The sequence below is a fragment of the Rhinolophus hipposideros genome, assembly GCF_964194185.1.
Source record: "Rhinolophus hipposideros genome assembly, chromosome: 5".
NCBI lineage: Eukaryota > Metazoa > Chordata > Mammalia > Chiroptera > Rhinolophidae > Rhinolophus > Rhinolophus hipposideros.
The window spans coordinates 70,878,913-70,904,852 of NC_138051.1; the positions used below are offsets into that span (position 1 = coordinate 70,878,913).

At 43.1% G+C, this 25,940-nt stretch overlaps 1 protein-coding gene across 2 annotated transcripts in view; it reads left to right on the forward strand.

Moving 5' to 3' along the window:
* The window catches only part of SYNE2 (spectrin repeat containing nuclear envelope protein 2), a 235,057-nt gene that overhangs the window by 199,106 nt on the left and 10,011 nt on the right, over window positions 1-25,940 (forward strand). Inside the window, exons 98-107 of one of the 2 annotated variants that reach the window (XM_081049461.1) lie at window positions 1,763-1,921; window positions 2,642-2,808; window positions 13,943-14,105; window positions 19,495-19,682; window positions 20,206-20,356; window positions 20,704-20,886; window positions 22,327-22,464; window positions 23,328-23,522; window positions 24,836-25,118; window positions 25,662-25,730. In XM_081049461.1, coding sequence (XP_080905587.1) covers window positions 1,763-1,921; window positions 2,642-2,808; window positions 13,943-14,105; window positions 19,495-19,682; window positions 20,206-20,356; window positions 20,704-20,886; window positions 22,327-22,464; window positions 23,328-23,522; window positions 24,836-25,118; window positions 25,662-25,730 — 1,696 coding nt within the window. Of the gene's footprint in view, window positions 1-1,762; window positions 1,922-2,641; window positions 2,809-8,530; window positions 8,665-13,942; window positions 14,106-19,494; window positions 19,683-20,205; window positions 20,357-20,703; window positions 20,887-22,326; window positions 22,465-23,327; window positions 23,523-24,835; window positions 25,119-25,661; window positions 25,731-25,940 lie in introns of those variants that run through there. The other variant, XM_081049462.1, reaches the window with a different exon arrangement.

Here is a 25,940-nt window from a genome sequence, read left to right on the forward strand (position 1 = left end):
CTGTCTTGTGTAGATGACATGTCCTAATCGGAATATTAGAATCAGGGAAGAGATCTGGTCCGGCCTTAGAGCAGAATCTCTGCAGCATCTCTTCTAGGCCCCACAACCAGCAGGAGTGATAGTGTCGCATGGGGGCATTTTATCTGAGAACTCTGCATTCACCTACAATCTGATGTTTATTTCAAGGAGCTGGTTTTTAAAACTCTTACCGTAAATGATTAACTGCTACACTGAGAATCTCAGCCGTTCACTTCTACTGATTAAGAATTGGATTGTGGTTAGAGTATTCCACAGCGTGTGTTTGTGACAGGATCAGGATGGAATTTAAAGGGTTCAGATAGATCTTTGTTTTAAGAACATGTAGTTCTAAGAAAAATAAATTCCTTAATCTCATTTTTTGTGACTTAAGAAGAGATGTATTTAAGAGTTAAAATTCAGACACTTTTGAAAGCATTTTAATAAAAACAGTTTTCCTTCTTGATTTTAGTATTTAGTATTCACAATGTACCTTACTTTTAAATGTCCTTTTAGAATTTTCATTCAAATTTTACATAAAAGAAAATATTTAGAAAATGTGAAAAGTATCCTAAAAGTTAAGCAACAAAGACTAGGGCCCAGGTTTTCCTAATTACCGTTATGAACCTTACCTGAATGACACTGTACAAAATGCCAGGATTTTTTAAAGCTAAGATAAATCGATGCCCTGAGGAACATAAACACAAAACTTGTGTTTTAGGGGATAGTTCTTTGTATTTTTTTAACACATTTGGCTGGGTGGGTGTACGAGCATTAGACATTTCTGCCTCTCATGAAAATAGCAGAGGGTTTTTTTGTACATACCAGGAAAACCTCTGGGAGTTAAACCTTAGTTTCCCCATCTGTAAAGTGGGGTGTTAAAGCTTTACCAAAAGGACTCTTAGCTACCCCTTTTAACTCTAAGATTCTAAAGATATTTAAGATTTTTATAAATTTAGAAAGTCTGATTTGCATTCTTTATATTTAGTGAAGTAATAAATTTGAACCCTATAAGGAGGAGAAGACCTGTGCTGATACCAGCTTCAGGGTTGCTTATGTATAATGGAGCACTGAGTATTTTGGGGTCAGCCTGCTTGCTGCAGACCAGTATTTGGTCCCACTTCCACGATTTCTATCCAAAGCCATAGTACATTATGGGAAGGTGAATTAATGAGTGATGTGCATTGTTTTTTTTAATCTTATTTTGCTTTGATTTTTGTGGTCCATTTGCTTACAAATGGTACATTTTCATTGTAATTTTGTATTAGAATTTTTAAATTAAATAGGCAGGACATTGGCCTTAAGGAGGTATAATGACTTGATCATTTTTAAAAAGGGAAAGGATTTGGATCATAAAGTTATAAATTAGCATGTAGCAAGTGGTCAAATGTACAGTGAAAAAACAAGGAACAGAAGAAATTTGGGTGATGCTTGTTGTATTCATTTAACCTTTCCTGTTTCTAATTTTTAATACAACCTGATAATACTGGATAACACTGAATAGTTTTGTTCAGTTACAGTTCAGGTACAATCTTTATTTTGTTGCTTTTTATGACATTTGTCAAAGGAGTAAGAAACTTCTGATGATGTTAACCTTAGGAGTTTAAGAGGCAGAAACATAGTAATTTAAGTCTATAGGGCTACTAATTAAAGTGAATGAAACTCGTAGTCCTTTTGATGGGGGGAAGGGAAAGGCAACATTTTCCTTCCTGCCTGTACTCAGCTGCCAAATACATTTTGTTTCCAGGTGGCTATACGCAAACAGGAGATTGAAGACAGACTCAATTCATGGATTGTGTTCAATGAAAAAAATAAAGAGTTGTGTGCATGGCTGGTGCAGATGGAAAACAAAGTTCTACAAACAGCAGATATTAGTATTGAAGAAATGATTGAAAAGTTACAGAAGGTAAGCAGGAGTATCCAGATGGGTGCAGTTATGACCACAGAATTGTCTGACTTCCTTATTCCCTGCTCAAAGCAGCATGTTATAGGTATGTTTCCAATAACAAATTTGAAGGAACTATGTCTGTTCCTCCTCAGAGAAGAGCTGGTAAGTGAGGGTTCCAGAGAGAGGGGAAGGCTGGGGCCATTCCAGGTGGGCATGGTGCTGTGTACGGAGGGGAGTTCCTTTCTCTCAGGAAGTCTAGCCAGAGAAGGGGTCCCCATCTCCTTAAGCATCGGTTCACACCCCAAGTGAGTTGTGGCTTCTCTAGTTGTTCCTGTGAAGGAACTCCCCTTGTCAAATGGTCACTAATTCCCACAGGGGAAAGTAGAAGGAACATTCTGACCACTCAGTTAAACTCGGGAAAACTCTTCCTGACATTAGGCTAATTTAGTTATACTCAGTCATCCTGGACTCGCAAATAGATTAGATTAGAAGAAATCTGTGAGGGAGAACTAGGGCTGTTGAATTAAGAAAGTAACTACTGCCTTACATGTTGCACTTATGCTGAGTGGGCGTTGTTTGACTTGTTAGCTACTCGCTGCACAGTTGTATTAACAGGTATGAGAAGGTTTTCAATTTTTTAAAAAGTTTCGAGGCAACTGTGTGCTTGTGCCTGGCAAAGAAATGAATTTTGGGTAGTAATTTTATGTTTTGTGCTTTGTGTTTTGGTGCCTTTGCCAGGACTGCATGGAAGAAATAAATGTGTTCAGTGAAAACAAGTTACAGTTAAAGCAAATGGGTGACCAGTTGATCAAGGCCAGCAACACGACAAGAGCAGCTGAGATTGAGGACAAGCTCAACAAAATTAACGACCGCTGGCAGCATCTTTTTGATGTCATTGGATCAAGGTAAGATTCCTGCTCGCCAGGTACAGTGGTCCCTCAGCACAGATCTTGAAACTGAGTCCAGTCGTCCTTTAAAATAATCCAGCAGTTTTATAAACTTACAAATAAAGGCAAAGTTGGGTGAAAATGAGTGGAAATTTCCCTCTCAACAATACAGAAATATTATATTTTAGTATATCCCACTTGAATAATTTTTTTCTGTAGCTTAAAGTTTCACATGATTTAGATTGGGTTTAAACAAGAGTTAGAAACTTATTTTGAAAAGAGATCCTTGAGGAGGTATTATTTGGAAATTCTAACTCTGCGTTAGGACTTGGTTGTTCCCCAGTTGAAATCATGTCTGCCTGTCCCTGCTTGTATGTGGTAAATGCAGGTAGGTCAGGGCAGAGGCCTGATTTCTAGATGTGGTCTGTAGGTCCCCAACGGCTGCCACCTCGGGGGCTTGGCACACTTGAGGCAGAGATCCTCTGTGTGTGCCGGGCATGCCTGGTGTCCAGTGGGCGTCTGGTCCTAAGGTGTGTGGACCTAAGAGGCACAGTTGCAGCTACACATCAAAGCTGTGTTCTCTCGTGCAACCTTAGCAGAAACAAGATTGGCAGTTTTATCTCCCCTCACAAAATGATGATGGTGATAACACTCAAAGCATTTAAACATTTTCCGTTTTCAAATTCTCTCTCCAACAAGAGACCCCAATTAATGTGTTTGTTTTTATTTTTTTAACTGCCACCTGGCGTACAAAAAACATGGGCTGAGCCAGTCTTTTATGTTTTGAACACGCATATAATGTGGAATACACAAGAGAACCTGTAAAATGAATTAAGTATTGGGAGTAATGAAAATAATGTATAATAATTATTGGCATTGAATGATTTGGCATGTCCTTTACCTCATTGTTTACTGTAAACCATAAGCAAACCTGATCCTTCAGCAAAGGCACCAACTAAGTGCTAGGAGAATTGCAGACAGGAAGTAAGATGAGTCAATTACATTCATGAGAGCAGACATCTGAGCAGCTGTAAAGCCAAGTGGTTTGAGGGCTCAGATCTCATCTTCCTAGAGCGGGGGAGGGGATTAGGAAGAACCCCGAACCCCACAGAGGAGTGGTGCTCCCTGATGGTCCTGAATGAGGGCCTGGGATTCTTGAGTGTTTCTGGTGGCAGAGACGTGTATGTTGTGAGTACAAAGGTATGTAAAGCAGTTGGACGATGTTCAGAAAATGACAAATGGCATGGGAGATGAAGCTCCAAAGGTAGGTTGGGGCAGAGTCTTCGACGACCTTAAATCTCAACTTGAGACTTGATGTCCTATGAAGTCTGAATCATTCGTGGCTTTTTAGCAGCAGAGGGTTTGCTGAAGACAAATATTAGGGTGAGTTGGCTGGCAGCGTCCTTTGGATGTCACTGGATCAAGGTAAGTAGGAATCACCTAAAAGTGATTCCTACTCGCTAGGTACAGTGGTCCCTCACCACAGATCTAGAAACCGAGCCCAGTCTTCCTTTAAAATAATCCAGCAGTTTTATAAACTTAGAGATAGAGGCTGAATTCAACTTCTCTCTACTACCTGTTGAAAAAAATCCATTGAAATCCGTGGCTGTAATCCAAGCAAGGACTAAGAGCGCAGGTTTTGAGCCCATCCTGACTTTACTGCTTACTCATCGTGGAAACTTGAGTAGTGATTTAATCTTTCTAAGACCTCAGTTTCCACGTCTGCATCATGTCTCTACAGCACTGTTGACATCAGAGGCCACAGTGAGGACAAATGGCCTGTGTCTCACATGTGGCACAGGACCAGCGTGTGGGAGCCAGCATTTATTGAGTGGTTATTATCATTGTTTTTCCCTAAGAAGACTCTAAGTAGCATGTTTGTTGAGTGGAAGAGGGTTCTCAGTTGTGCCTAATAGTGAGAGGTCTTTCCTCCGTGAGACCAGTGTATTTGAGTATCTTATTTCCAGCACTTAGAACAGTGCTTCAGATATTTGTTGAAATGAATAAACATTTTGGTACATAATAAAATGGTTTGTTCCTGTTGGGTGAATTGTGTCTAGTATGTCTTTGTGACATCGTCTTTATATCCTAAGTGTTCTTGGGCACCTGGCACTAATCAAGGGCATGGTGACATCATACCTATTCATAGGTCATTCAGGAAAAAATCTAGATCTTTGCTTCCTAAAGACTAGGGGGACAGTCCATTCTTATTCATGCTTTCTCATATCACTTCAGAGTCTAATAGGCTGTTTGCTTTCCTCCCTCTTCTCTGGTTGCTATCTTCAGCCAATTCTTTGTTGAAAAAGAGAAAAAAACAGATGAGATTTCAGTGTCTTTTTGGAAGGAGCAATTGGCAAAATAAGGAGTTGAAGTAATAGCAAATATATTGTCTACCAGCTGTATTCTTTTTTTTTTTTTTATCTTTTATTTATTTAAGTGTGTTTTTCCAGGACCCATCAGCTCCAAGTCAAGTAGTTGTTTCACTTTATTTGTGGAGGGCTCAGCTCACAGTGGCCCATGTGGGGATCGAACTGGCAACCTTGTTGTTAAGAGCTCCGCGCTCTAACCAACTGAGCTAACCGGCCACCCTGTATTCTTAACAGTATGATTTCACTTAATCTTCATTGTAGTTCTGAAAGGTGGGTACCATTGTCCAATTTTACAGATGACAAAATGGAGGCACTAAAGTTGAATCATTTGCCCACAGTTAAACAACACAGCCAAAAGGTGTGCAACCAGGATTTCAACTCAGGCAGTTGTGTTGGCTCCCTGTTACCCTAGACCCTTCTAGTTTGTTACACTGAAATGAGTAGAACCAAATCCCTTCAAAACTGAGGGAGTAGGGAGGAAATAAAGCAAAGGCCAGGCTGAGACAGATGACTGAGAGTTTAGGAAACTCCTAATTGAGTTTACCCTTCAGGTGAATTTGTGGCTTGAGGCAGCAAGCTTGGACCTGCCTTAAATCGGTCTCAGGTAGAATTAGTTCCACGTCTGATCTCTGACACTGGTCATATCATTATCAGGGAACAGGGAGGTAAGGCACAGACGTCAGAATTTCGGTTTGAATAGCACCAACCAGAACCTGCAGCCCTGAATTCTAGATTCCTTTTACCCTTTTCTGTTCTGCTCATGGTACTGTGCTGCTTCACTCCTAAGGGAGGGGACAACGTCCCTTGCTGAAAATGACGAGATTTGGAGGCAGATCCTACACAGGTGCCCAGACTCATGGCTTCAAGATTTTAACTACAAGCCTTTAACTTCAAAGTTTGGAAAGGTATTCAGAAATCTAACACTGTAATTAATCAGGTTTAATTCACTGGAAAAAAAAAAGCCCTGTTGTTTTGGAACATTGCAGCTCAGAGAGGGTAAATCACTGACCCAACGGCAGAAGTGATTCTGTCAGGGCGGGGATGGAGCTAACATCTGTCTGTGCCACTGCACCATGCATGGAAAGAGAACTTGGCTACTTTGAGACATTGACTTTTTAAGGTAGCTTATCGGAATTTTTCTAAAATGTAGAACTCAATGTAGAATTGACCATTTACTCTAGAGCATTGGTTCGTGAGCCTGGAGGGCTCATGAAGATATGGGTGCTGACCCCACTCGCAGAGCTTCTGATTCTGTAGGTCTGAGTTGGGCTGAGAATGTGCACTTACTTTTAACAGGTGCCCAGGTATTGCCAGTGATGCAGGTCTGGGAACACAAAGCTAGAGAGAGCAGCTGGGTGAAGTGACATGGTGCCACACCAGGAGTTACAAATCCTAAGCCTGCCACTGACTGTGAGCAAGTCTTACAGCCTTTTGGCAGCTGTTTTTAAAGACTCTTTCTAGCCATGTGTGAGAATAATCTAGTCAAAGCTTTCTGTGCCTAAAACGGACGAGACAGCTGAACACAAAGGACATAACCCAGAATGTGTACATTGGTTACTTGTTGGTGTTGTCATCATTGATGATATTAATTTTCTTTTTTGCATATCTGAATTTCCTAAATGTTCATTGTAGAAAAAAGGACGTGGGGCTTTTTTTCTTTTAAAAAAAAATGTCCTGAATGTTGTTACCTTTGTCCTAATTTCATCAGCCGACTTGGTATCCTTAAGCCAATGTTATGAAGGAGGGACTTAGACATACTACCACAGCGTCCCTTCCTAGTTAGACTAGGTTGTCTCTTGCTATCAAAAGGGCCTTGTCTGTGAAAAAGCTTTTTAACTAAACATAATTTTCACATTTCACCTACCAACCTGAAAAGCCCACCTACTTTATAATAGTAGCAATTAAAATGTTGTCATTTAAACTCAGCAGCTATTACCATGGCAACTATGTGTTAAGATTGTTTCTTCATTTCTTGCAAAATGGGCAGGGAGATATGTGCCTTTTTAAACTGATAAAGTTTTTCGTTACTCTCCCTTTATCTGTATTTTCTCAAGGTTATTTTGGAAGACCAAACAATGCTGCTAGTCATAAAGTTGACTTAACTCTGCTCTCAGCAGATTGCCTGATCCAGTGGGACTGGAAGGATTTAGAGATTTTAGCACAGGGGGAGCCAGATAGCAGGTCAGCCTCCCTCCTTTCCTTTTTTCTTTCTATCAACCCCATCACTCCACCTCTGGAACAGGTGGCTGCTGCTCCTGGACCCTAGAGAAATGCCCTCCTGAGGGTCGGGGCACTTCCTCAAGGACACAGCAGCCATCATTAATTGCTGGATTCAATGGATAATCAGTAGCCTGATGACCAGCATCAGATAGGTCCAGTGTACTGAGCTTTGCCGGATCCTATGTAGCAGGTCCCAGGGACAGCCAAGCATATAGGCACAAGGCAGATGCTTCTTTTGGGCAGAACTATTTCCACATCTGCACTCCTAATTTCACTGGTCTAGAATGTACTCACTGTGTTTCAAGTTGGGGATACAACAATGACTCAGTGTTGGGCTTTAGGGGCCGTGAAAAATTATTGACATTGTTGAGTCTCAAAATAAGGCTGGCACTGAGCCTCAAAGGGGCTGGACACAAACCAAGGTGCTCCAGGAAGCGGAGCCTCTCAGGATCACGCAGAGAACCACAGTCAGGGATGTGGACGAACTTTTATATACTCACGGTACGGTCAATCCTAGCAGGAGCTAGCAAGGAAAATTGCAAAATTTCATCCTTGTTCTGCAAACTCTTGAACTCCATTTGTACTACAAGATGGAATTTTTTCTGCCAAAAGCAGAAGAATGGACAAAATGAACTCTGCCCCTTCTAAGCCAGGATGCACAGGACTAAAAAGGCAGGGTGGAACTACCCACCCCTTGTCCCCCCAGGGAAATTTCTTCTTTAAGACGAGGTGAGGAAGGCATTCCTGTTGGACTCAGGAGCTTCAGATTTCACCATTTCTTTAAAACCTGAAACAGAGACATTTAATTTGACGAGAACAGAAATCCTTTTGCCCGCACCCCAATCTAAAATGTTTCTTTCCTTGGTTTATAGCACTTCATAAATAACCCATAGCCAAGATAACACTGACTTTCTTCCCCTAGCATTGCAATCCTGTAGCATCAGAACAAAGACCTTGTGTGTGTGTGTGTGTGTGTGTGTGTGTGTGTGTGTGTGTGTGTAAAGAGCCAGAGACATTGTTTATTGGAAGGGAGAAAACATTAAAAATTGCAGTTAGCAGCGAAGCAGGTCGCTTCCTTTCCTATCGGCATTGCTTTGTGGCTGTGAGGGAGCGGAGCCCTTGAGCCCACGGGAGCCTGCAGGAGGGCGGCCTGTGGAAGATGCTGAACCAGTGAATGGAGAGGCCTGCCGGCGGGGGGAGGGGCTGCCTCGTCCCCGGAGGTGGAGGTGCAGCCGGGAACTTGGAGCTCTTGCTAAACATCAGGAATGATTTTTTCTCATCAACAGTAAGTGCCGTTTCAGTCATCAGCTCTGCCTATGGCCGACGGGCAGCTGCTGTCTCTGTGTGTCTTGCTCTCTAGCTCTCTCATTTTGGTTACAATAGAAATTGCGGGTGAGATGGTGGCGGTGGAGTGTGTGTGCTCAGCCATCGGGGGATGGGTTCTTTCCCAGTGTCAGCATGTGTGTGGTGTCTGCAGCCAGCCTTTGACAGGCAGGGAAGAGACGTGATTACGCTGTGTGCAAAATGGAAGTCCTCCGGCGACATAAATGCTTCAAAGAGGCAATTAGCTCAAATGTATTGTAATGGCCATGACCCCACACCAGGGCTTCAAGATCTTGGAGTAATTGATTTACTATAAAGGTGTTTAGTCATTTTAAAAAGATGCAATTGTACAGAATTTGTGCAGTGTTTTTAGCAACTGACAGCTGTCCACACAGGTCTGAGCATCTGTTTCAGGACAAATTCGGATCCTTCAACCATCCCAGTTTATTTTAAGTTATAGCATGCACTTTGGCATAGGAATTGTTTTAACTTGCGCTGATCTAGACCCTTTATAATTTAACTGTAAACCTTTTAGCATGTAGAGAATAGGACTGAAGTGTAAATTATCCCATATGCACGAATTTGATATTTAAAGCCTCCGTCACATTGTAAAATATAGGTCTGACATGTAGAATGATGCAAACCGGGCTTGATTTTGTTAGTTTTAAGAGGACAGGGTTCTTAAGTATTATATTCTGATCTATCGCTAGTTAAGATAAAAGAAAAACTGTTCGCCTCGATTATTTTCTGTAATTCTACCCACAGTCCCCACAAGAGAACTTCTAATTTGTAGCTACTCTTAGGTCAAATTCTCATCTTGTTTGGTTCCATATAAAATAGGCCACGCGGGAAAAAACTTCCCCTTTGCACCTAAATATTTTGTTTTTCCAATCCTCGGAACTGGAATTTGGCTCAGGAATTCATGCTCATTTTTTTCTGGAGAAATAGGATTTGTTGAAATGTGTGTGTGAACACTGTTGGGTGCCCCTGCTGAAACGCGGGCAAGTGCAGAGGTGGTGAGCATATATGCCCTGCCTCGGTGGTGGACGTAATGCAGTGCTGTGGCTGCGTTCTGTTTTCTGAATGGGTTTCCTATCTCCAGTATTAACTCAAGATTTAAACATTTTTAAGAGCAGTGTTAACGAGGCCTAACATGGAGGTCGGCTGTCTGGGTTGGCAAATGACACGTACATCCTGATCTGGAAAGGTGATAACTAGATCTCATCGTCTGCACAGAACAGAAACATACAAAACCAGCCGTACATTGGATGGTTCCTAAAGTAAGCTGTAACACAATTATCTGGGGAACAACATTTGTTTCTATCACGGCACATTTTTGGATATTACGCCTTCGGTCAGAAGTTGGGACAGAGAAGCAGGTTAAGTCCTAACTAGATGAATGTTTTGTGGTTTCTTGGCGACCTTCTTTTCTTTCCCTCACACCTTCCCTCCTCCTTACTTTGCCCTGAGCATGGATATAATTCGTGTGCTTGTCTGTCAGTCCTTCACTTGCCGGATATGGAACCAAGGTTTAGGAACCTGTGTGCCTCCTAGTGTGGCAGCATATTGTTTTGTGGCAAGGTGGCTTACAGGTGCTCTGATCTTTAATGTATAACACGGCCACCTCTTTATGAAAAAGACAAATTTGAAGGTATAAGTGAACATCATTTACTCATTCAGAAGATATTGAGTACCTCCTGTCTTGTATTATAATGTCTAAATTAGATCATTACCTCTTTGGGAATAAAACCTATTTTCAAATATCTTCAATCCTCAGGATTTGCACAGGCCCCAAGACAAAGCAAATGGTTAAATGTTTATTGAAAGGAAATCATGGAAGGTCAAACATGGGCACCCAAAATGCAGCGCTTGGTGGACGGGCTCCAACCCCCTATTGTATCCTGGAGACATGAATCAAGACTTCTGATCATATTCCCTGACAGCAGTGAAAACCATCCTGTACCCCCAATATGTGCACATTAGCATATGCAGGTGTATACGCGATGCCGTGAGAAAAGTGCTTAAGACAGCAGCTCCAGATCAGGCTGCTGGGGTTGGAATCCTGCCTCTGCTACTTAATGACCATGTGATTGAGGCGAGTTATTTAATCTCAGTGCCTCTGTTGCTTCATCCTTGAAGCGGGGATACTAATAGTGCCCCTATAGCATTTGTGAGGATTAATGAGTAGCCCCTATAGCATTTGTGAGGATTAATGAGGATACACAACAGGCCTGACACATGTTTTACAGAAGTCCCATTTTAGTAATGAAGTTTGTAAATTATAAAGCATACTTAAATGTAGAAATTTAAGAAAGAATGGGCTAACAATAGAAAGTCTAATATTTTATTCCCACACACCACTGGTTTGTCTTGAGCCCTCCGTGTTGGATACCACTGGCTTAGAGTACCGTGGTCCTGGGGAAGCCACGCAACTAATTCCACCTTCTTCTGCATACTCCCCCCTCTGCTGATTGCATACTTCACCCCACAATTAACAGGATTCAAGATCACTGCATCTTTATATTTTTTGCGCCCACGTGATGTTGTTGCTTATTAGCTCCCTTCATTTAAAAACTTGCATTCAGCCCTCTTCTTTTCAAAATGAAGAGGCCGGGATCTTTAGGATGGGATAGGGTCAGGTGCTGGATGAAGCAGTGGGAGCTGCCATTCCGGGAGGAAAGCAGAGGCTGCTGGGCCTGAGCTCCTCTCCCTCCCTAGCGGGAAGCTCTCAGCACCTTCTAGGAGGGTAGCCCCTTGCAAACTGTGTGGAAGACTCCTTGCGGTTCCCAGCTGCCCTGGCATTGGTGTGTTCTTTCTGGTCCCTCAGCAGTCAGGGAAGTAAGACATTGGGGTGAGGAGGGTGTACTTCTAAAGCCACAGGAGCAAAGGAGTGATCTAGGTTACAACTGCATCCAGGCCTGACCCCAGGTTCTTTCACTTCCTTATTAAAAATCATCTGTTGCTTAGAAGGGAATTCCACCTTCTGGTGTTTGCAGTAAGAACATAATTTGGAAAACATACCCCCTTGAAAATCATCATGTCCATAGTTCCTGGGCATTTGTCTCCGTTAGGCACTGTGCCAGATGCCTTTCATGTGTTTGTATCTCATTCAACCCTCTCAGCCATCCAGTGAAGGAAGGTACTGACTACTGTTGACACTGTTTTACAGATGAGATTAAACAGGATTCAAACCCAGACCCAGACCAAAAAGTCTGTGTTCTTCACCAAGAGACTCCACAGCCTATTTCTAAGCCTGCCAACCTCATGGCAATGTTGAGAATGAAATATTAATGAAAGGACTTTGTGAGGTCCAATGTCATATAAATGGGGCATTATTGTAGCGTTGTGTAACCCCAGTCAGTAGTAATAAGAGCTAATATTCTGTTGAGCAGTTTTACTCTGTGCCCGAGACTTTACGTGTATCCTTTTGTTTCTGTCTCACAACCACCTGCAAGGTGGATAATTTTGCAGATGACAATGAAACTGGGAGTCAGGAAAGTTAGGCTTCTTGCAGGGGTGCACAGCGCATAGATTGTAAATGGGACTTAGAGACCCAGGTCTACTCACCTGCAAAGTTCTGGCATACTTCCCCCGGATGGTACCCCCTCTCTGAAGCTGGAGGGACGTCAAAGGCCTACTACAGATGAGGGGGCTGTGGTAAAAGGATTTTATCATAAAACTAGCTGAAAATAGAGCTGAAACTAGAAATCCCAGTGTTGATTTGGTCAATTATAGGATGCAAAAAAAATAAATAAATTTAAAACACATACATACAACTCTGTGGTCTACTTAAATAGCTTGTAGTGGAACTCTTATACATATTCGTTCATTCAATAAAGGTTTATTGACAGCTCCTGCCCTCCAGGTAGTGTGGGAGGTGCTGTGCGTGCAGAGGGAGCAAGTCTCCTGCAGCGTGTGATGGGTACACAGTGAATGAAGGGTGGGGCACAACACAGAGCTGGAGGGTCCTGGCACTGCAGGAGCACGTGGGCAAGGTGCAGTGGTAGACGTTCCAGAAGGGAAGAGTGCCGGGCTGGAGGCGGAGGCCACTGACCGCTTGAGGACCTGAAAAGTTGGGATTAAACTGTATGTCAGGGAAGGGCGAGGACTGCGGAAGGGTTTAACTGTGGATCACTTACCACCTAGAATGTATACTTCGGCTGCAGAACCGAAGGTGGGTAGGAAGGCAAGGAGGGTGGTAGGAAGCTGTTCACGTGCAGTCAAGGAAGAGATGGTGGTGGGGAATGCAGCGAGCTTCCTGCGTGTTAGGGTCAGTGCCCCAGGTTTTGTTCCTAGTGCCATGGGGTGGAGTTCTGACCGCACCTCGTAACATGAGTATTGATAAGTGGTAAATTTTCCATTATAGCCATTACTTCAGGTCTCTAGAATTCACTAAAAACCACACAGACCTTCAGAACAAGCCCTCAATCACTCTAAGACTTTCATGAAATCAGTTTATGGAAGCATTTTATTTCAGGATCTGTGTTAAGATTGTTTTCCCTTAGCACCTGTGTCATTTTTCCTTAGCGGTATGTTGACGTACCAGTGAGCTCACCAGATATACTGACGCCATGTGTGTTTGTTCAGATCCACTCCGTGCCAGATCAGGCAGATTGGTGAGGTAGATGGATTTAGAACTGTGCTTGGAAATTGTCTTTTTGGCTGACAGGGCTGCCCCATGTGGGCTGATCTATGTGTGCAGCACCCTCAACCCCTCAGACTGGACGTGGTGGGGTTTGGCGCATGTTCTGTGCTTGCTTAGGAGGAAGACCCCCTGAGAGGTTTCTTGGGCCAAATGCCACCACGTGAGCGACGTGTAACATCTTCACCCCCTCAGGGAAGATCACTGGCTGCTATGGTCTCGGGCATGCCCAAGGCAGAAACAGGGCACAAGCCAGGCGTGGTTATATTACCTAGAAAGAAAGAAATGGCATCTCAGCTGCCTTCTGGAGCCCCAGAAAGATGGACTGGGCCTCAGGGGATCCCACTCTGGCAATGATAGGACTTCATATTTGCTTGGGTGGATTAACTCTTAGTCCACTTGAAAATCACCCAGAACAGCAATTTTGTAAAGTGTCACCTATTCTGTGAAAGTTAATATCTGGGGAGAGTTGTTCTCCCTATAAAATCAATGACCAACATAGGTTGCATTTTACCCAACACGACCCTTATTGGTGCATTCTCACCACTAAACATTGCACTTTTGTTTCCACCCCTTTTTTTCCTGCAAATATGTTTAGGGTGAAGAAGCTGAAGGAGACCTTTGCGTTTATTCAGCAGTTAGACAAAAACATGAGCAACCTCCGCACCTGGTTGGCTCGAATTGAGTCAGAGCTTTCTAAACCCGTTGTTTATGACGTCTGTGACGATCAAGAGATCCAGAAGAGGCTCGCCGAGCAGCAGGTGGGGACATGATAAATGAGCTTTTGTAAAGTATAGGTGTTCACCATACCTGCTGACTCACATTGGCTGTGTGTTGGAGCATGTTCACGTTTCATAATGGTTGGTTTTTTCCAGAGAAAACTGACCACCTGTCCATGTTCCCGTATGGGTGAGGCATTCATCTCAAGTTTCTACCATCATTGACATAGCTCTTTCTGAAATACTTTGAATGATGTTTAAGATGCAGACCTTAAATCTTAGGCAAATAAGATTTTTTATTTTGGTTTTTTGGAGTGTTTTTTTTTTTTAACTTTGATCTTTGTTTTGTTTTTGTTAATATAGTTTTGGAAGGCAACGAACTGAAAGAAAAGTAACTTTTCTGACCAACGAAGGTTTTCATGGGATAATACTCTGTGTCTCTGATAGAGTTTAAAAAATAAAAATCAAACAAAAAGTGTAGTAAGGAGCAAGCTTGGGCCCATAGTTTAGGAAGCCTCTCCTGCAGTGCTCTCTGTATTTCTGTCATTAGTTGCATACCCTCTGAGCCAACCCTGGAAATTCAAACCCTGTTTGAAAACGACCGAGTCGGGCCAGAGTTTATCATCACACTAACCTGGTGGGTGCTTTGTGATATCACTGGCTTATCAAATCCACTTCGCTGCCCTATATGGGCTCACATGCACACGCTCATTCTCATACACAGTATGTGAGCTTGTCTTTATTATTAAAATAGGTACGTTTATGTGATTCCTTCAGTAGCTTTCCTTCACCTCTGTTTTTCTCAGACCCGTGAGCAGATTCCGTTTTGACCATATAAGCAATATGGTTGTCATCAAGTTCTCACACTCAGATCTGTTTTCTTCACATCAACTCCAAAGCCTTGGTGCTTATTGTCTGAGGAGATTCACCAGCTGCTTAGAGACAGAATCGGGCTCAATCTTCTTCACCAGATTCAGGGCAGAGGACTCCCCTTGATGATAAATTCTCTGGAGTTTAGGTCCTTTTAATGGTAATAAGTGACAACTCATGCTACCATGAGCTAAGTATTTGATATTTCTCTTGACTTAGATCTTTATTCAATCTATTAACTATTATACTTTAAATTATGCCTAGTCTTTAATTTTCAAATCAGTATGATTTAGCGATGCTACAAAGTAAAAATAACTGGTTTACCCACTTAGCGTCAAAAACTTAAATATGTCTTTTTCATTGAAGTCATCTAAATTCTGCCTTTGCTTTGTGGACAACCGAATATTGGTGTAAGAACTATGTTAATGGACACTGCAGAGACGTCAATGCTCTTCTCAGCGGAGTCAGATATTAAATGGTATCAGCTTTATTTACACGTTTGATCCACCAGGATGAATTTCTTGAACAGTCTCTTAATAGATAAGGCCTTGCAAATAATCATTTACCCTGAGTGGTGAGTTTTTTTCAGGAAAATAGTACAGAAGCTTACAACGGTGTTTCTCAAAGAATGACTGGATGATGACAGAGACTAATGTGTGTTAATGTTTTATAAATTTGAGGTGTGACAAAACATCACTAAATTGCAGGAAATTTATTCCTAAAATCATACAATTTGGAGCTGCCACTCTCTTGACCTTGTTTATTCCTGTACTGAAATGGTACATCATTTCAATTTGATTGATTTAAAGGTTCCTGCTTTATAAAATGCAGAATCACCATCATGGAATTCTTATCCTTTGGTTACCAAAAAAAAAAAAAAAAACCAAAAAGGAAAAAAAACACATTACTGCAAAGAAGTTAGATGTTGTATTAGTTTTCTTCAGCTGCTATAACAAAGTACCACAAATTTAGCATTTTAACATAAATTTATTATCTTACAGTTCTGGTCAGAAATCTGACACAGAGCTAAGATCAAGGTGTCAGCATAGCGGAGCTCCATTATAGGGGCCCTAGGGAAGGAAGAACCCATTTCATTGCTATTTCCAGCTTCTAGAGGCCTCTCTCCCTCATTTCTTGGCTCATGGACCCTTCCTATCTTCAAAGCCAGCAAATTGCATCTCTCTGTGCCTTTCTTCCACAGTCACTTCTCCCTCTTACACTTTTAAGGACCCTTGGGATTATATTGGGCCCACCCAGATAATTCAGGATAATCTCCTTATTTTAAGGTCAGCTAATTTGCACCTTTAATTCTCCTTTGCCATGGAACCTAGCATATTCACAGGTTCTGGAGATAAGAACATGGACATCTTTGGCAGGGGATTGTCGGGGGCGGGGCAATATTTTGCATACCACTGATGTCCTAAGGAAGCTTTTATTATTTTTATTTAAAAAAAAATTACTGTGTTTATTATACTAAGCCCAAGCCTTAAATGTTCCATCTCGAAAACACTAAAAGCAGACATGTATCACACTCAAGAATTACGCGTGGACCATTTTAAAAAACCATACCTGTGTTTCTGTCACTAATTAAATATAACAAATTGCTTGATTGCCTCCAGAAATAAAACCTAAACACTTCGGATCACCTAGTACTGCCTTTTGTGAAAGCCCTTGGCCCCCAAAAATCATTAAGAGCTGTGATATCCCTGGATCTTCATTGTAATGTCATTGGGGCTCTGGTGTGGGAGGGTCAGACTTTATAAAAGTCCTTTTTGTTTCTCCTCTTTTATGTAGAATTCCTTTAGGTAATGTATTGTTATTCCTGTGGAATATATCATCTTCAAAATGTAAAGGAAGTGCAACCTTTGTGACACTTTAAAATCAGGAACCACTTTTATTGAGTCTTCAGCATCACTGCTGTTTTCTTTGGTTTCCTGGTTCCCTGTGGGGTGCCAGATGGTGGCTTGAGGGAAACTGTTAGTTCCCCTCCATTCTGTAATTACCAATACTCAGCTTCACTGTCAGCCCCCTTAAACCACTCCCCTAGACCACCCTGATGGACTTGCTTCCCACCCTCAACTACTCCCAAAGAGACATTTTGGAACCACCACAGGGTCCCACCCATGTGATTTTCTGCCCCCTCAGCCAGGTTTGCTTATTTTCCCCCTTTCTTTTTATTTGTCTAGTTCTTCTGTGTACTCATTCTTCTTGGTTGCATTCTGGGCTCCAGTTTCATGTCTCCTCCCATCTCTTCTCATTGCCCCTGCCCTCCCAGCTCCAGTGCTCTGTTGTCACCTGCTCAATAACAGAAACACTAACCAACTAGGAGCCTGTTTCCAGAACTGTTGGCAAAAGTCTTTCATATTGTTTTATGTTGTTTCTGAAGTCCACTTCTTTAGATTACATTTGAACAGTTTCTGAAATCTAATTATTGTGGAAACTCGTGCCTATCAGTAGTAGGATTATTTCAGTTTGCAAAATGTCACTCGTCTAGCATTTACACGCTTTGCATTTTTACGTATGGCCCACCACTTTGTTTTATTAGGTTGATGCAAAAGTAATTGTGGTTGAAAAGGTTAAAAATAATTGCAAAAACCGCAATTACTTTTGCACCAAACTAATATGTTTTACAAGGTAACTAGTTCCTACGACAATATCAGTAGGCCATTCCTGTGGTGTTTTAGAAGTTTGTTTTGTAAATTTTGAAAGTTTTTTGGACTTTTTTTAAACCAAGATGTTGATAGTCTTTTATATATTATAGTAGAACTCAATTCCTGTTATCATTCACCCTGTGCATTATTAATCAGTTTTCATTAGCTGTTTTATTCAATATAAGCTGAATAAGTAACGTAGAATAATTGCAAAGAGTCTTTTAAAATACATGGCATTCATGTTTATCCATAGACTAGACTTTCTCGGTACTTTGCCACCAGCTCCTACCCAAAGAAATCCCGGTGAGGTCAGGGGCAGGTACCATTTTTGAATTAAAATTGTCAGTATTACTCATGTAACACCAGTGTTAGGATTCCTTATTATTTCGACGAAGTTAAAAGGGATATTTATCAACATGGGTGAATTTTAGGAAAGCGTGTGGCAATTCTGTGAACCAATAAGAATTCTTAAAACTGTAATTCTGCCGTAAACCTAATCATATTAAAGCTAATCCTCACACTGGTCCCAGGAAGATTTCTGCCATTGCAGCATTTCAGACATTTGTCCTGGGCTGCAGAGCTTAAAAACTCCCCCTGCACATCTCTCTTCACAGGACATACAGCATGACAAGTTAAAAACCACATTTTATTCTGAATATAGCTTTGAGGTACTCATTTTTTAAGCAGGATCTGGGTTAACGGCGTGATTTAAAATTCGGTTTGAGTGTTAGCGTTTTATTCTTTCATATCCACTTGGGCACAGAATGATCCGAATTGTGCATTTATCAGAAGCAAAGTAAGAAAATATTAATCTTATCTAGTAATACAATAGTAGTAATCTCCAAAATTGTTCAATATTGAGGTGACCTGGGATGAACTTGACATTGCCTTTGTGTAGATAGTGGCAGACACTGTTTATAAAGTAATTCCTCCTGTATACTGAACTTTGTTGAATCCAGGTAACTTTGGTACAATTAATGGTGGCTCATTTAACTTTGGTTTTGTTATTTCACAATGTAATTTTTAGGATACTAAGGTTAGTGCTTGGTCTCACGTCGCCTATCACAGAATTTGGATATCAGGAAAAGCCTAACTCATCCAGAATGGCAAAACAAACAAGCTCCTCATCTCTCCCTACCCCCTCTCCCCCCACAACCAGTGTGCAGAAGGAAGTATTCTCTGGGTAATAACTGAAAATACCATGTTTATTCTTAAACAGGTTTTCCATTTTTCCTTACAACCATGCATTTTTGTCTTCATGAGCATTCTTTTTCCTGAATCAGGGAACTGGACCACTATCACCATCATAGGGCAAGACTCCAGAGACCCTATCCCTTCCCTGAGCTTGGCTGGACCATCAGTGGGGGGAGGGAGAGCCGGGTTTCTACCCATGATCTTCCCTGGGGCTGTGGAGCCCTAGGATGGTGTCATGGTCGGCTGTGGACACCGTGCAGCTGTCTGCACAATCTGGGATATGAGTGAAGGTAGCACAAAGGTCTTAGTAGATTTAAGAATTCTGTGACCTGTAAAAGATTAAGAGTGTTGCTAAAGTTTTAGATCCTGCTGAAAAAACTCGGTTTTCCAAGGAAGTCCTCCCCAAAGTCAAGTCTAACTTTGGGGTCAGATGGTATGGAGGAGATCCCATGCCTCCCCAGAGTCTGTGCGGTGGTGGGCTCTCGGGGGAGGGTCCCCCACTGTTCCCACCGCCTCACATAGTAAGTTCAACAAATCAGTCCCAGTTGTTGCTAGTGCTTAGGCTGATTCCAAGGTGGACGTGCACCTAGGACTGCCGGTGCCCCCTGGGCTGGGAAATGGGGAGGGGTGTAGAGATGCTTTGATGCCGACCCTCCCACCACCACCACCACCACCTCCACCCTCTCAAGGTGCTTCTTACTCTGCTATAATTGTAGGACCTGCAGCGAGACATTGAACAACACAGTGCAGGGGTGGAGTCTGTGTTTAACATCTGTGATGTCCTGCTGCATGACTCTGATGCCTGTGCCAATGAGACGGAGTGTGACTCCATCCAGCAGACCACCAGAAGCCTGGACAGACGCTGGAGGAACATTTGTGCCATGTCAATGGAGCGGCGAATGAAGTAAGAACTGAGCAGCCCCTAAGTGTTTGAAATGTGGTCTGCTGAATTTGGTTACAGAACACAGTTACTTTGGACCTAAATAAGAGTAACTGTGTCCTGTTCAGTTTACTTCAAAGGGTATTGGCAGAGAAGGCTCAGTAAGTGTGACCAGTGCTTATTAAATAAATTATTCAAGGAAAATATAATCGGGGTAACGTCTTTCCCCAGCTCTCCTGTGCCTTGGGCTGTAGCCATGGCTGGCCACTGGACTTCTGTGTCCTCAGCATAAAGTAGTGGAGGAAGCCCTGTCTCCTGTTGGTTAACCTCTGAATTAGGAGCTCTGAGCGTGGCACTCCCAGAAGCGGGTCCTGAGCAAGAAACAATGTTCCTGATTATTTCTTGGAAGGGATATCAGGGTCTCTCCCCCTAAATAGTGCCAGTGCTACGGGGGCTGGGAATGGGACTAGTGAAGAGAGGTGGGGGGAAAATACAAAAGCTCTGGTTGAAATGGATGGCTAGTACTAAGTTGTTTTCTTCCCATCAGAATTGAGGAGACATGGCGCCTGTGGCAGAAGTTTTTAGATGATTACTCCCGCTTTGAGGACTGGCTCAAGTCCGCTGAGAGAACAGCAGCCTACCCATATTCCTCAGAAGTATTGTACACAAACGCCAAAGAAGAGCTGAAGAGATTTGAGGTAAAGACCCTCGCCAGCCCAGCTCCTGATAATAACCAAACCAGCGGCGGGCTCAGGAGCGGCTAGAATGACTTCTAAGAGGCTGGCTTCCCCCACCTCTGCCCAGGGCCGAGTCCACAACCTGCCATCAGCTGCTAAGACAGCTTTGTGTTACCGATTTATGCAAACTGGCACGCAGTGAACTTGAAAACCTGTTCTTTACTAGCATTAGAGGAACAGGAAGTCAGCCCTCTGTTTCCATGTCAGTTTGGGGATTAACCACTTGAAGCGGGTCATTTGGGGTTTGGAAGGGCGTGTCCTGGCACTCTGCACGCTCTGGCACTTAAGGGCTCTTTGGTGTGACGCAGGCCTTCCAGCGGCAGATCCATGAAAGGCTCACTCAGCTGGAGCTCATCAACAAGCAATACCGGCGGCTGGCCCGGGAGAACCGCACCGACACAGCCAGCCGACTGAAGCAGATGGTCCACGAGGGCAACCAGCGCTGGGACAACCTCCAGAAGCGGGTCACAGCCATCCTGCGGAGACTCAGAGTAACCTTCTCTACGTCATCGGGTTATTTGTAGATGTTCAGGGAGAAGTGATATGCAGTATCACCCAGGCTTGTAACAAAGCAGCGGGTAGATTTCATTGAAGGCCTAGGCTATTTTAGCATTCCATCGCAGCCCTCCCTCCCTTTTGTTGAAGCCCAAAGCTGCCAGCTTTTTATTTTTTTAAAGCCTTCTTTTGCCTAAGAACAGGCTTCTTAGGCAGAGCCTGTTTATGTGATTTATGTTACCAAACATCTCTTTTATCAACTTCTGTAGCCCCTGAACGTAGGTGTGCACGTTAGCTCAGACTGTCCAGAGGTGGACGGTGTCATCACTGGGTCTGGACCTCCTAGCCTGGGAACAGGCCCTTTTGGCCCATCTGCCTGCTTTTCTGTGTCTGGTTTGTTCTGGCACCATGAGGGACATGGACAGAGCCCCCTCTGCACTGTGGAGGTTTGGGATAGCGATTATTGTCTGAATTTCAGAGCACACTGACAAACCTCAAAGGTTGGGTTTGATTTTTTTTTTAATGTCAGCATTCACCTTAAATTTCTGTAATTCAGAAGATGTGCTTTGTCAGCCTTTGTGAGTCCAGGTGTAAATTGCCAGGAGCAGTGTGCATTGTGTTTACAGGAAGTAATTTTAATACCTGCTTCTGTTCTCAGGGAAGAACGCTCTTGAAACCATTCTAAGATGAAAATCTGAGCTGTTTGGGTATTTTAAAGCCTCTCAGGAAGAAATTGGCGACTTTTCCAGACAAGCCCCCTTGCATTAATTTCTTTATCTCCTGCTGATTTGTGACCAGTCTAAACCCCCATTTGGCACCAAATGCTACATTTGTCTGAGAATCCGCTGCCCATCTCTGAGGCGGTAACCCGAGAGGCATCCTTAATTGGAGGTGATGAATCTCCTCCTCTGGGTCATCTCTGAGGAAACACAGTCAAAATGACATCGGTGAAGGCACTAATCCAGGCTCAACCCTGAGATCAGTATTTTTCCATCTTGAAGCTACTAACTCCTTCTGTCGAGCAAAAGCTTCCACTGATGGCTGATGGGTAAAAACAGACAAGGTGCCTGGCTTGGACTTTGAGGGGGTTCTTCAAAGGACACTCTGGGAAAATCACTGGCTTAGACTAGAGAATTATAGAATTTCAAATGCTAAAAAGACCTTAGAGATCATTGTCAACATTCCCATACCCTCACTTGCCGGGGAAGACACTGAAACCCAGAAACGTTGGGGAACTTGTTTGGTATCACACGGCCAGGGCCAGACCCCGGCTCCCGCCCCACGCTGGCCCCTGAATGCCTATCGTGGTCCCTACCGGCAAGTTCCTCTCTGAGTATCCCAGGCACCCTTTCCTTTCAGCCAGAAGTGACCATGCTGTCTACCTGAACTCTCGTTCTGCCATCAACATAAATGTGATTTTTTCCCCCTTTCTGCAGCATTTCACCAATCAAAGGGAAGAATTTGAGGGGACCAGAGAGAGCATTCTGGTGTGGCTCACGGAGATGGACCTGCAGCTGACCAACGTGGAGCACTTCTCCGAGAGTGACGCCGACGACAAGATGCGCCAACTAAACGTAAGGCCTGCTTCCGTAGCTCCACTTAAAAGAATGCAACTTTGCAGAAGAGAGCTGGCCAAGCACAAATTTCACCTGATACCCTGAGAGCAGATTCCAGAACTGTTAAATCAGCCAGGCTGCATCCACCTGTGTGCAGCTGGGTTACCACAAGCAAGGATACTGTTCCTTACAGCCATGGGGTCATTGGAAGGAGGCCCTTTTTTCCTCATTGTCGTCATAATCACCCAAGGAGAGAACACCCTTTAGGTTCCACACAGAAGTTCATCAGATGCTGTTTCTCCAGCACTTGGGTCTGAGTGCAACAACATGTGGGGTGTAAGGGGAGGAAAATCTGTATCATGAGTGGAGCCAAGAACAGATACCTTCTCTCCCACTGTTACAAATAATCTGTAATACCCTTTAATCTCATCATTCCCTCCTTGGATAGATTTTACAAGAGCTTGAGAAATGGGAATTTGTCTTCTCTAATGTAATGGCACTAATGAACATTATTACGTGCCAGCAGAAGCAAATTCCCATTGGTGACTTACTGTGGGAAATTTTCTGTTTCCGCCAAGTGTCAATAAGACAAGTTCTCACCCTCCCATTCAACAAGAGTAAATGTTCATCCATGTCAAACTTTTAGAATTATTTTAATTGGAAAAGCCCATGCCCAGAAGGGGGAGGGAAAAAATATGTACAGTCGTTTTAAATTATTAAATCTTTGTCTCCTTGTTAAAAATTGATGAGTAGTAGGTGAAGGAACAAAACAATAATGACATTTTGGTGCTTTCTCTGTGATCTTGTTCTAAGAAACAGACATTGTCTCATTCCTCAGAGAAATTTTCTTTCTTTGCAATCCTTTCTCATATTCTATATAGGGTTTCCAACAGGAAATTACGTTAAATACCAACAAGATTGATCAGCTCATCGTTTTTGGGGAGCAGCTAATTCAGAAGAGTGAGCCCCTAGATGCCGTGGTGATTGAAGATGAGTTGGAGGAACTGCACCGGTACTGTCAGGAAGTGTTTGGCAGGGTCTCCCGATTCCATCGGCGGCTGACCTCCCATGCTCCGGTAAGGGAATGCCACCCAGAGAACTTCTGTGCCATCAGACTTGGTGTTTGACCAGACTCATCATTGGAATGGTGAACAGCGATTTATGATTAAAAAAAGCTATGTTGAATTTCATTTCCACTCTTATTAACATAGAGCCACAATTACTTAGAAGCTCCCATGTCCCAGTAGCAAGGATGGCACTTCCAAAAGTTCTTGCCTGTCGTACATGTTTTCCACATGTTCCTCAGTGCAGGGTTTTTCTGGCATGTGTCGGTACACCTAGAACTCGTTGATAACTGTTCTGGTTTTGCTAACAGTATTAACCTGGGGGTTTATTGGCACTTTCCTCTACCTTAATGTCTGGGAGCTTTTAACATTGGAGCCTTTCTGGTGCTTCATTCTCACCATTGAAGTGGCAAAAGCACCAGCTTTTGAAAGCATCTGTGATATTTCCCTTGACAAAGGGGCCTTTTGGGAAATTCAGGTAGAGTTAAGACCATTATTCAAAGTTCACTGTCTTTATATGCCAGAAGCTTTAATGATGACCTTTGATTAATACAACTGACCACCTTTTCTTTTTTGTGTCTCCAACTGGCCAACTTCAAACATAATTTCTTTTTCGGATGTAGCCTCAAAAATTACCTACATTACTCTCATTTTTAAAGATAGCCATTCATAGTCATTTTTCTTAGTCATAAAACACAGGGAAAATAAGATTCTGTATTCTGAACAATAAGTTAGGGATAAGAAGGAAAGAACCTGGTACATATGGTCCTTGAACGTGACTCTTATTGAAAACATTCTAATGGCCTTAAAAAAAATTTTTTTTAATTTTAATTCTCTGATCCTTCGATGAACCTACCATTTTAACCATCAGTGAAACTTCGGCCTCTGTTTCCTTATCTTCTAGATAAAGTTGTTTAACTTTGATTATCAAATTTAAGCCTTTTTTCCTAGGAAAGAAGTTAGAGTTTTGGTAAATACAGATTCTAGGCCCCATACTAACGTGTTTCCCCAAATATAAGACCGGGTCTTATACTAATTTTTGCTGTAAAAGACGCATTAGGGCTGATGTTCAGGGGATGTCATCCTGAAAAATCATGCTAGGGCTTATTTTCCGGTTAGGTCTTATTTTGGGGGAAACACGGTGGATAGTCTAAATTGGAATAGCTACACACCGGGCCTGGAACATGATTCTTTTTAAAGCTTCCTCCGCAATGCTGTTAGTGGCCATTTTCAGGAACTGCTGGACAGGCAGACTTCTCATGCTCCTCATAACTGCTGTAGCCTGTGGTTTGATTAATTCTGAAAACACGATACACCTGTTTTAGGGCTTGGAAGATGAAAAGGAGGCATCTGAGAATGAAACGGACATGGAAGACCCCAGAGAGATGCAGACTGACACTTGGCGTAAAAGGAGAGAGATCGAGGAGCCGTCTTCTCCTCAGTCCCTTTGCCATCTAGTGCCCCCGGCACCGGGGCCTGAGCGGTCTGGCTGCGAGACCCCTGTCAGCGTGGACTCCATCCCTCTGGAGTGGGATCACACAGGTGACGTGGGGGGCTCCTCCTCTCACGAAGAAGACGAGGAGGGCCCATACTACAGTGCATTGTCAGGTAACGGCCCAGGTTTCCAGAGCCCTTGGAATTGACCCATTTGGCTCTGTTTTTAGCACCTTAGCAGCATGGCCAACTCTTGATGATCGAGAGTCCAGCCTACGGCTGACCCAGGCTTCCAGTGGCTTCCTGTGTTCTGTCCTGCCCACTTTGCACTTCCCTGAGAGTTGGCTCACTCCCAATACAGGCGGGATGAAAGCGCAAAAACGAAATTCACATTGGGACATTGAGGCCATTCCTTGATGGCTCTGGCTTATCAGGGAACTTTTCACTTACGATTTTTAGAGTATCAGTAGAGTCAGTGTTTCCATTCTCTCTGTGCACTTCCCCTCCCCCACCACTGCTTCAGACAGTCAGGAGTTGGCTGAAAAAAATCCTGGTTGGTTTTTTTTCTGTTTGTTTTTTTTAAGCTTTTTAATACAACAGAGAAAGGGTAGTTATTTTTCTCCTTCCAGCTGACAATGTTTCTACTGTTTTAACTTAATACTTGGGCATTCATCTACAGACGCCTGCAGTGAGGAAAATGACATTATTCTTTTTCAGATGTAGAAATCCCTGAAAATCCTGAGGCATATCTTAAAATGACCACAAAAACTTTGAAAGCGTCTTCTGGTAGGCCCCTGCCCGTGCATGTGTCTCAACATGGCAGCTCCCTGTGGCGCACGCTGCATCCTAAACCTCGCTCCCATGTCATGTCTGACCTCTGCCTTCTGTGGACACCATGCGCCTTGGTCTTTGTGTCATGGTGTATTTACACTGCCGTACTCACACATACCTGCGTGCTCCCTACAAAACCCCGCCCGGACCAGAGCAGTCTCGAAG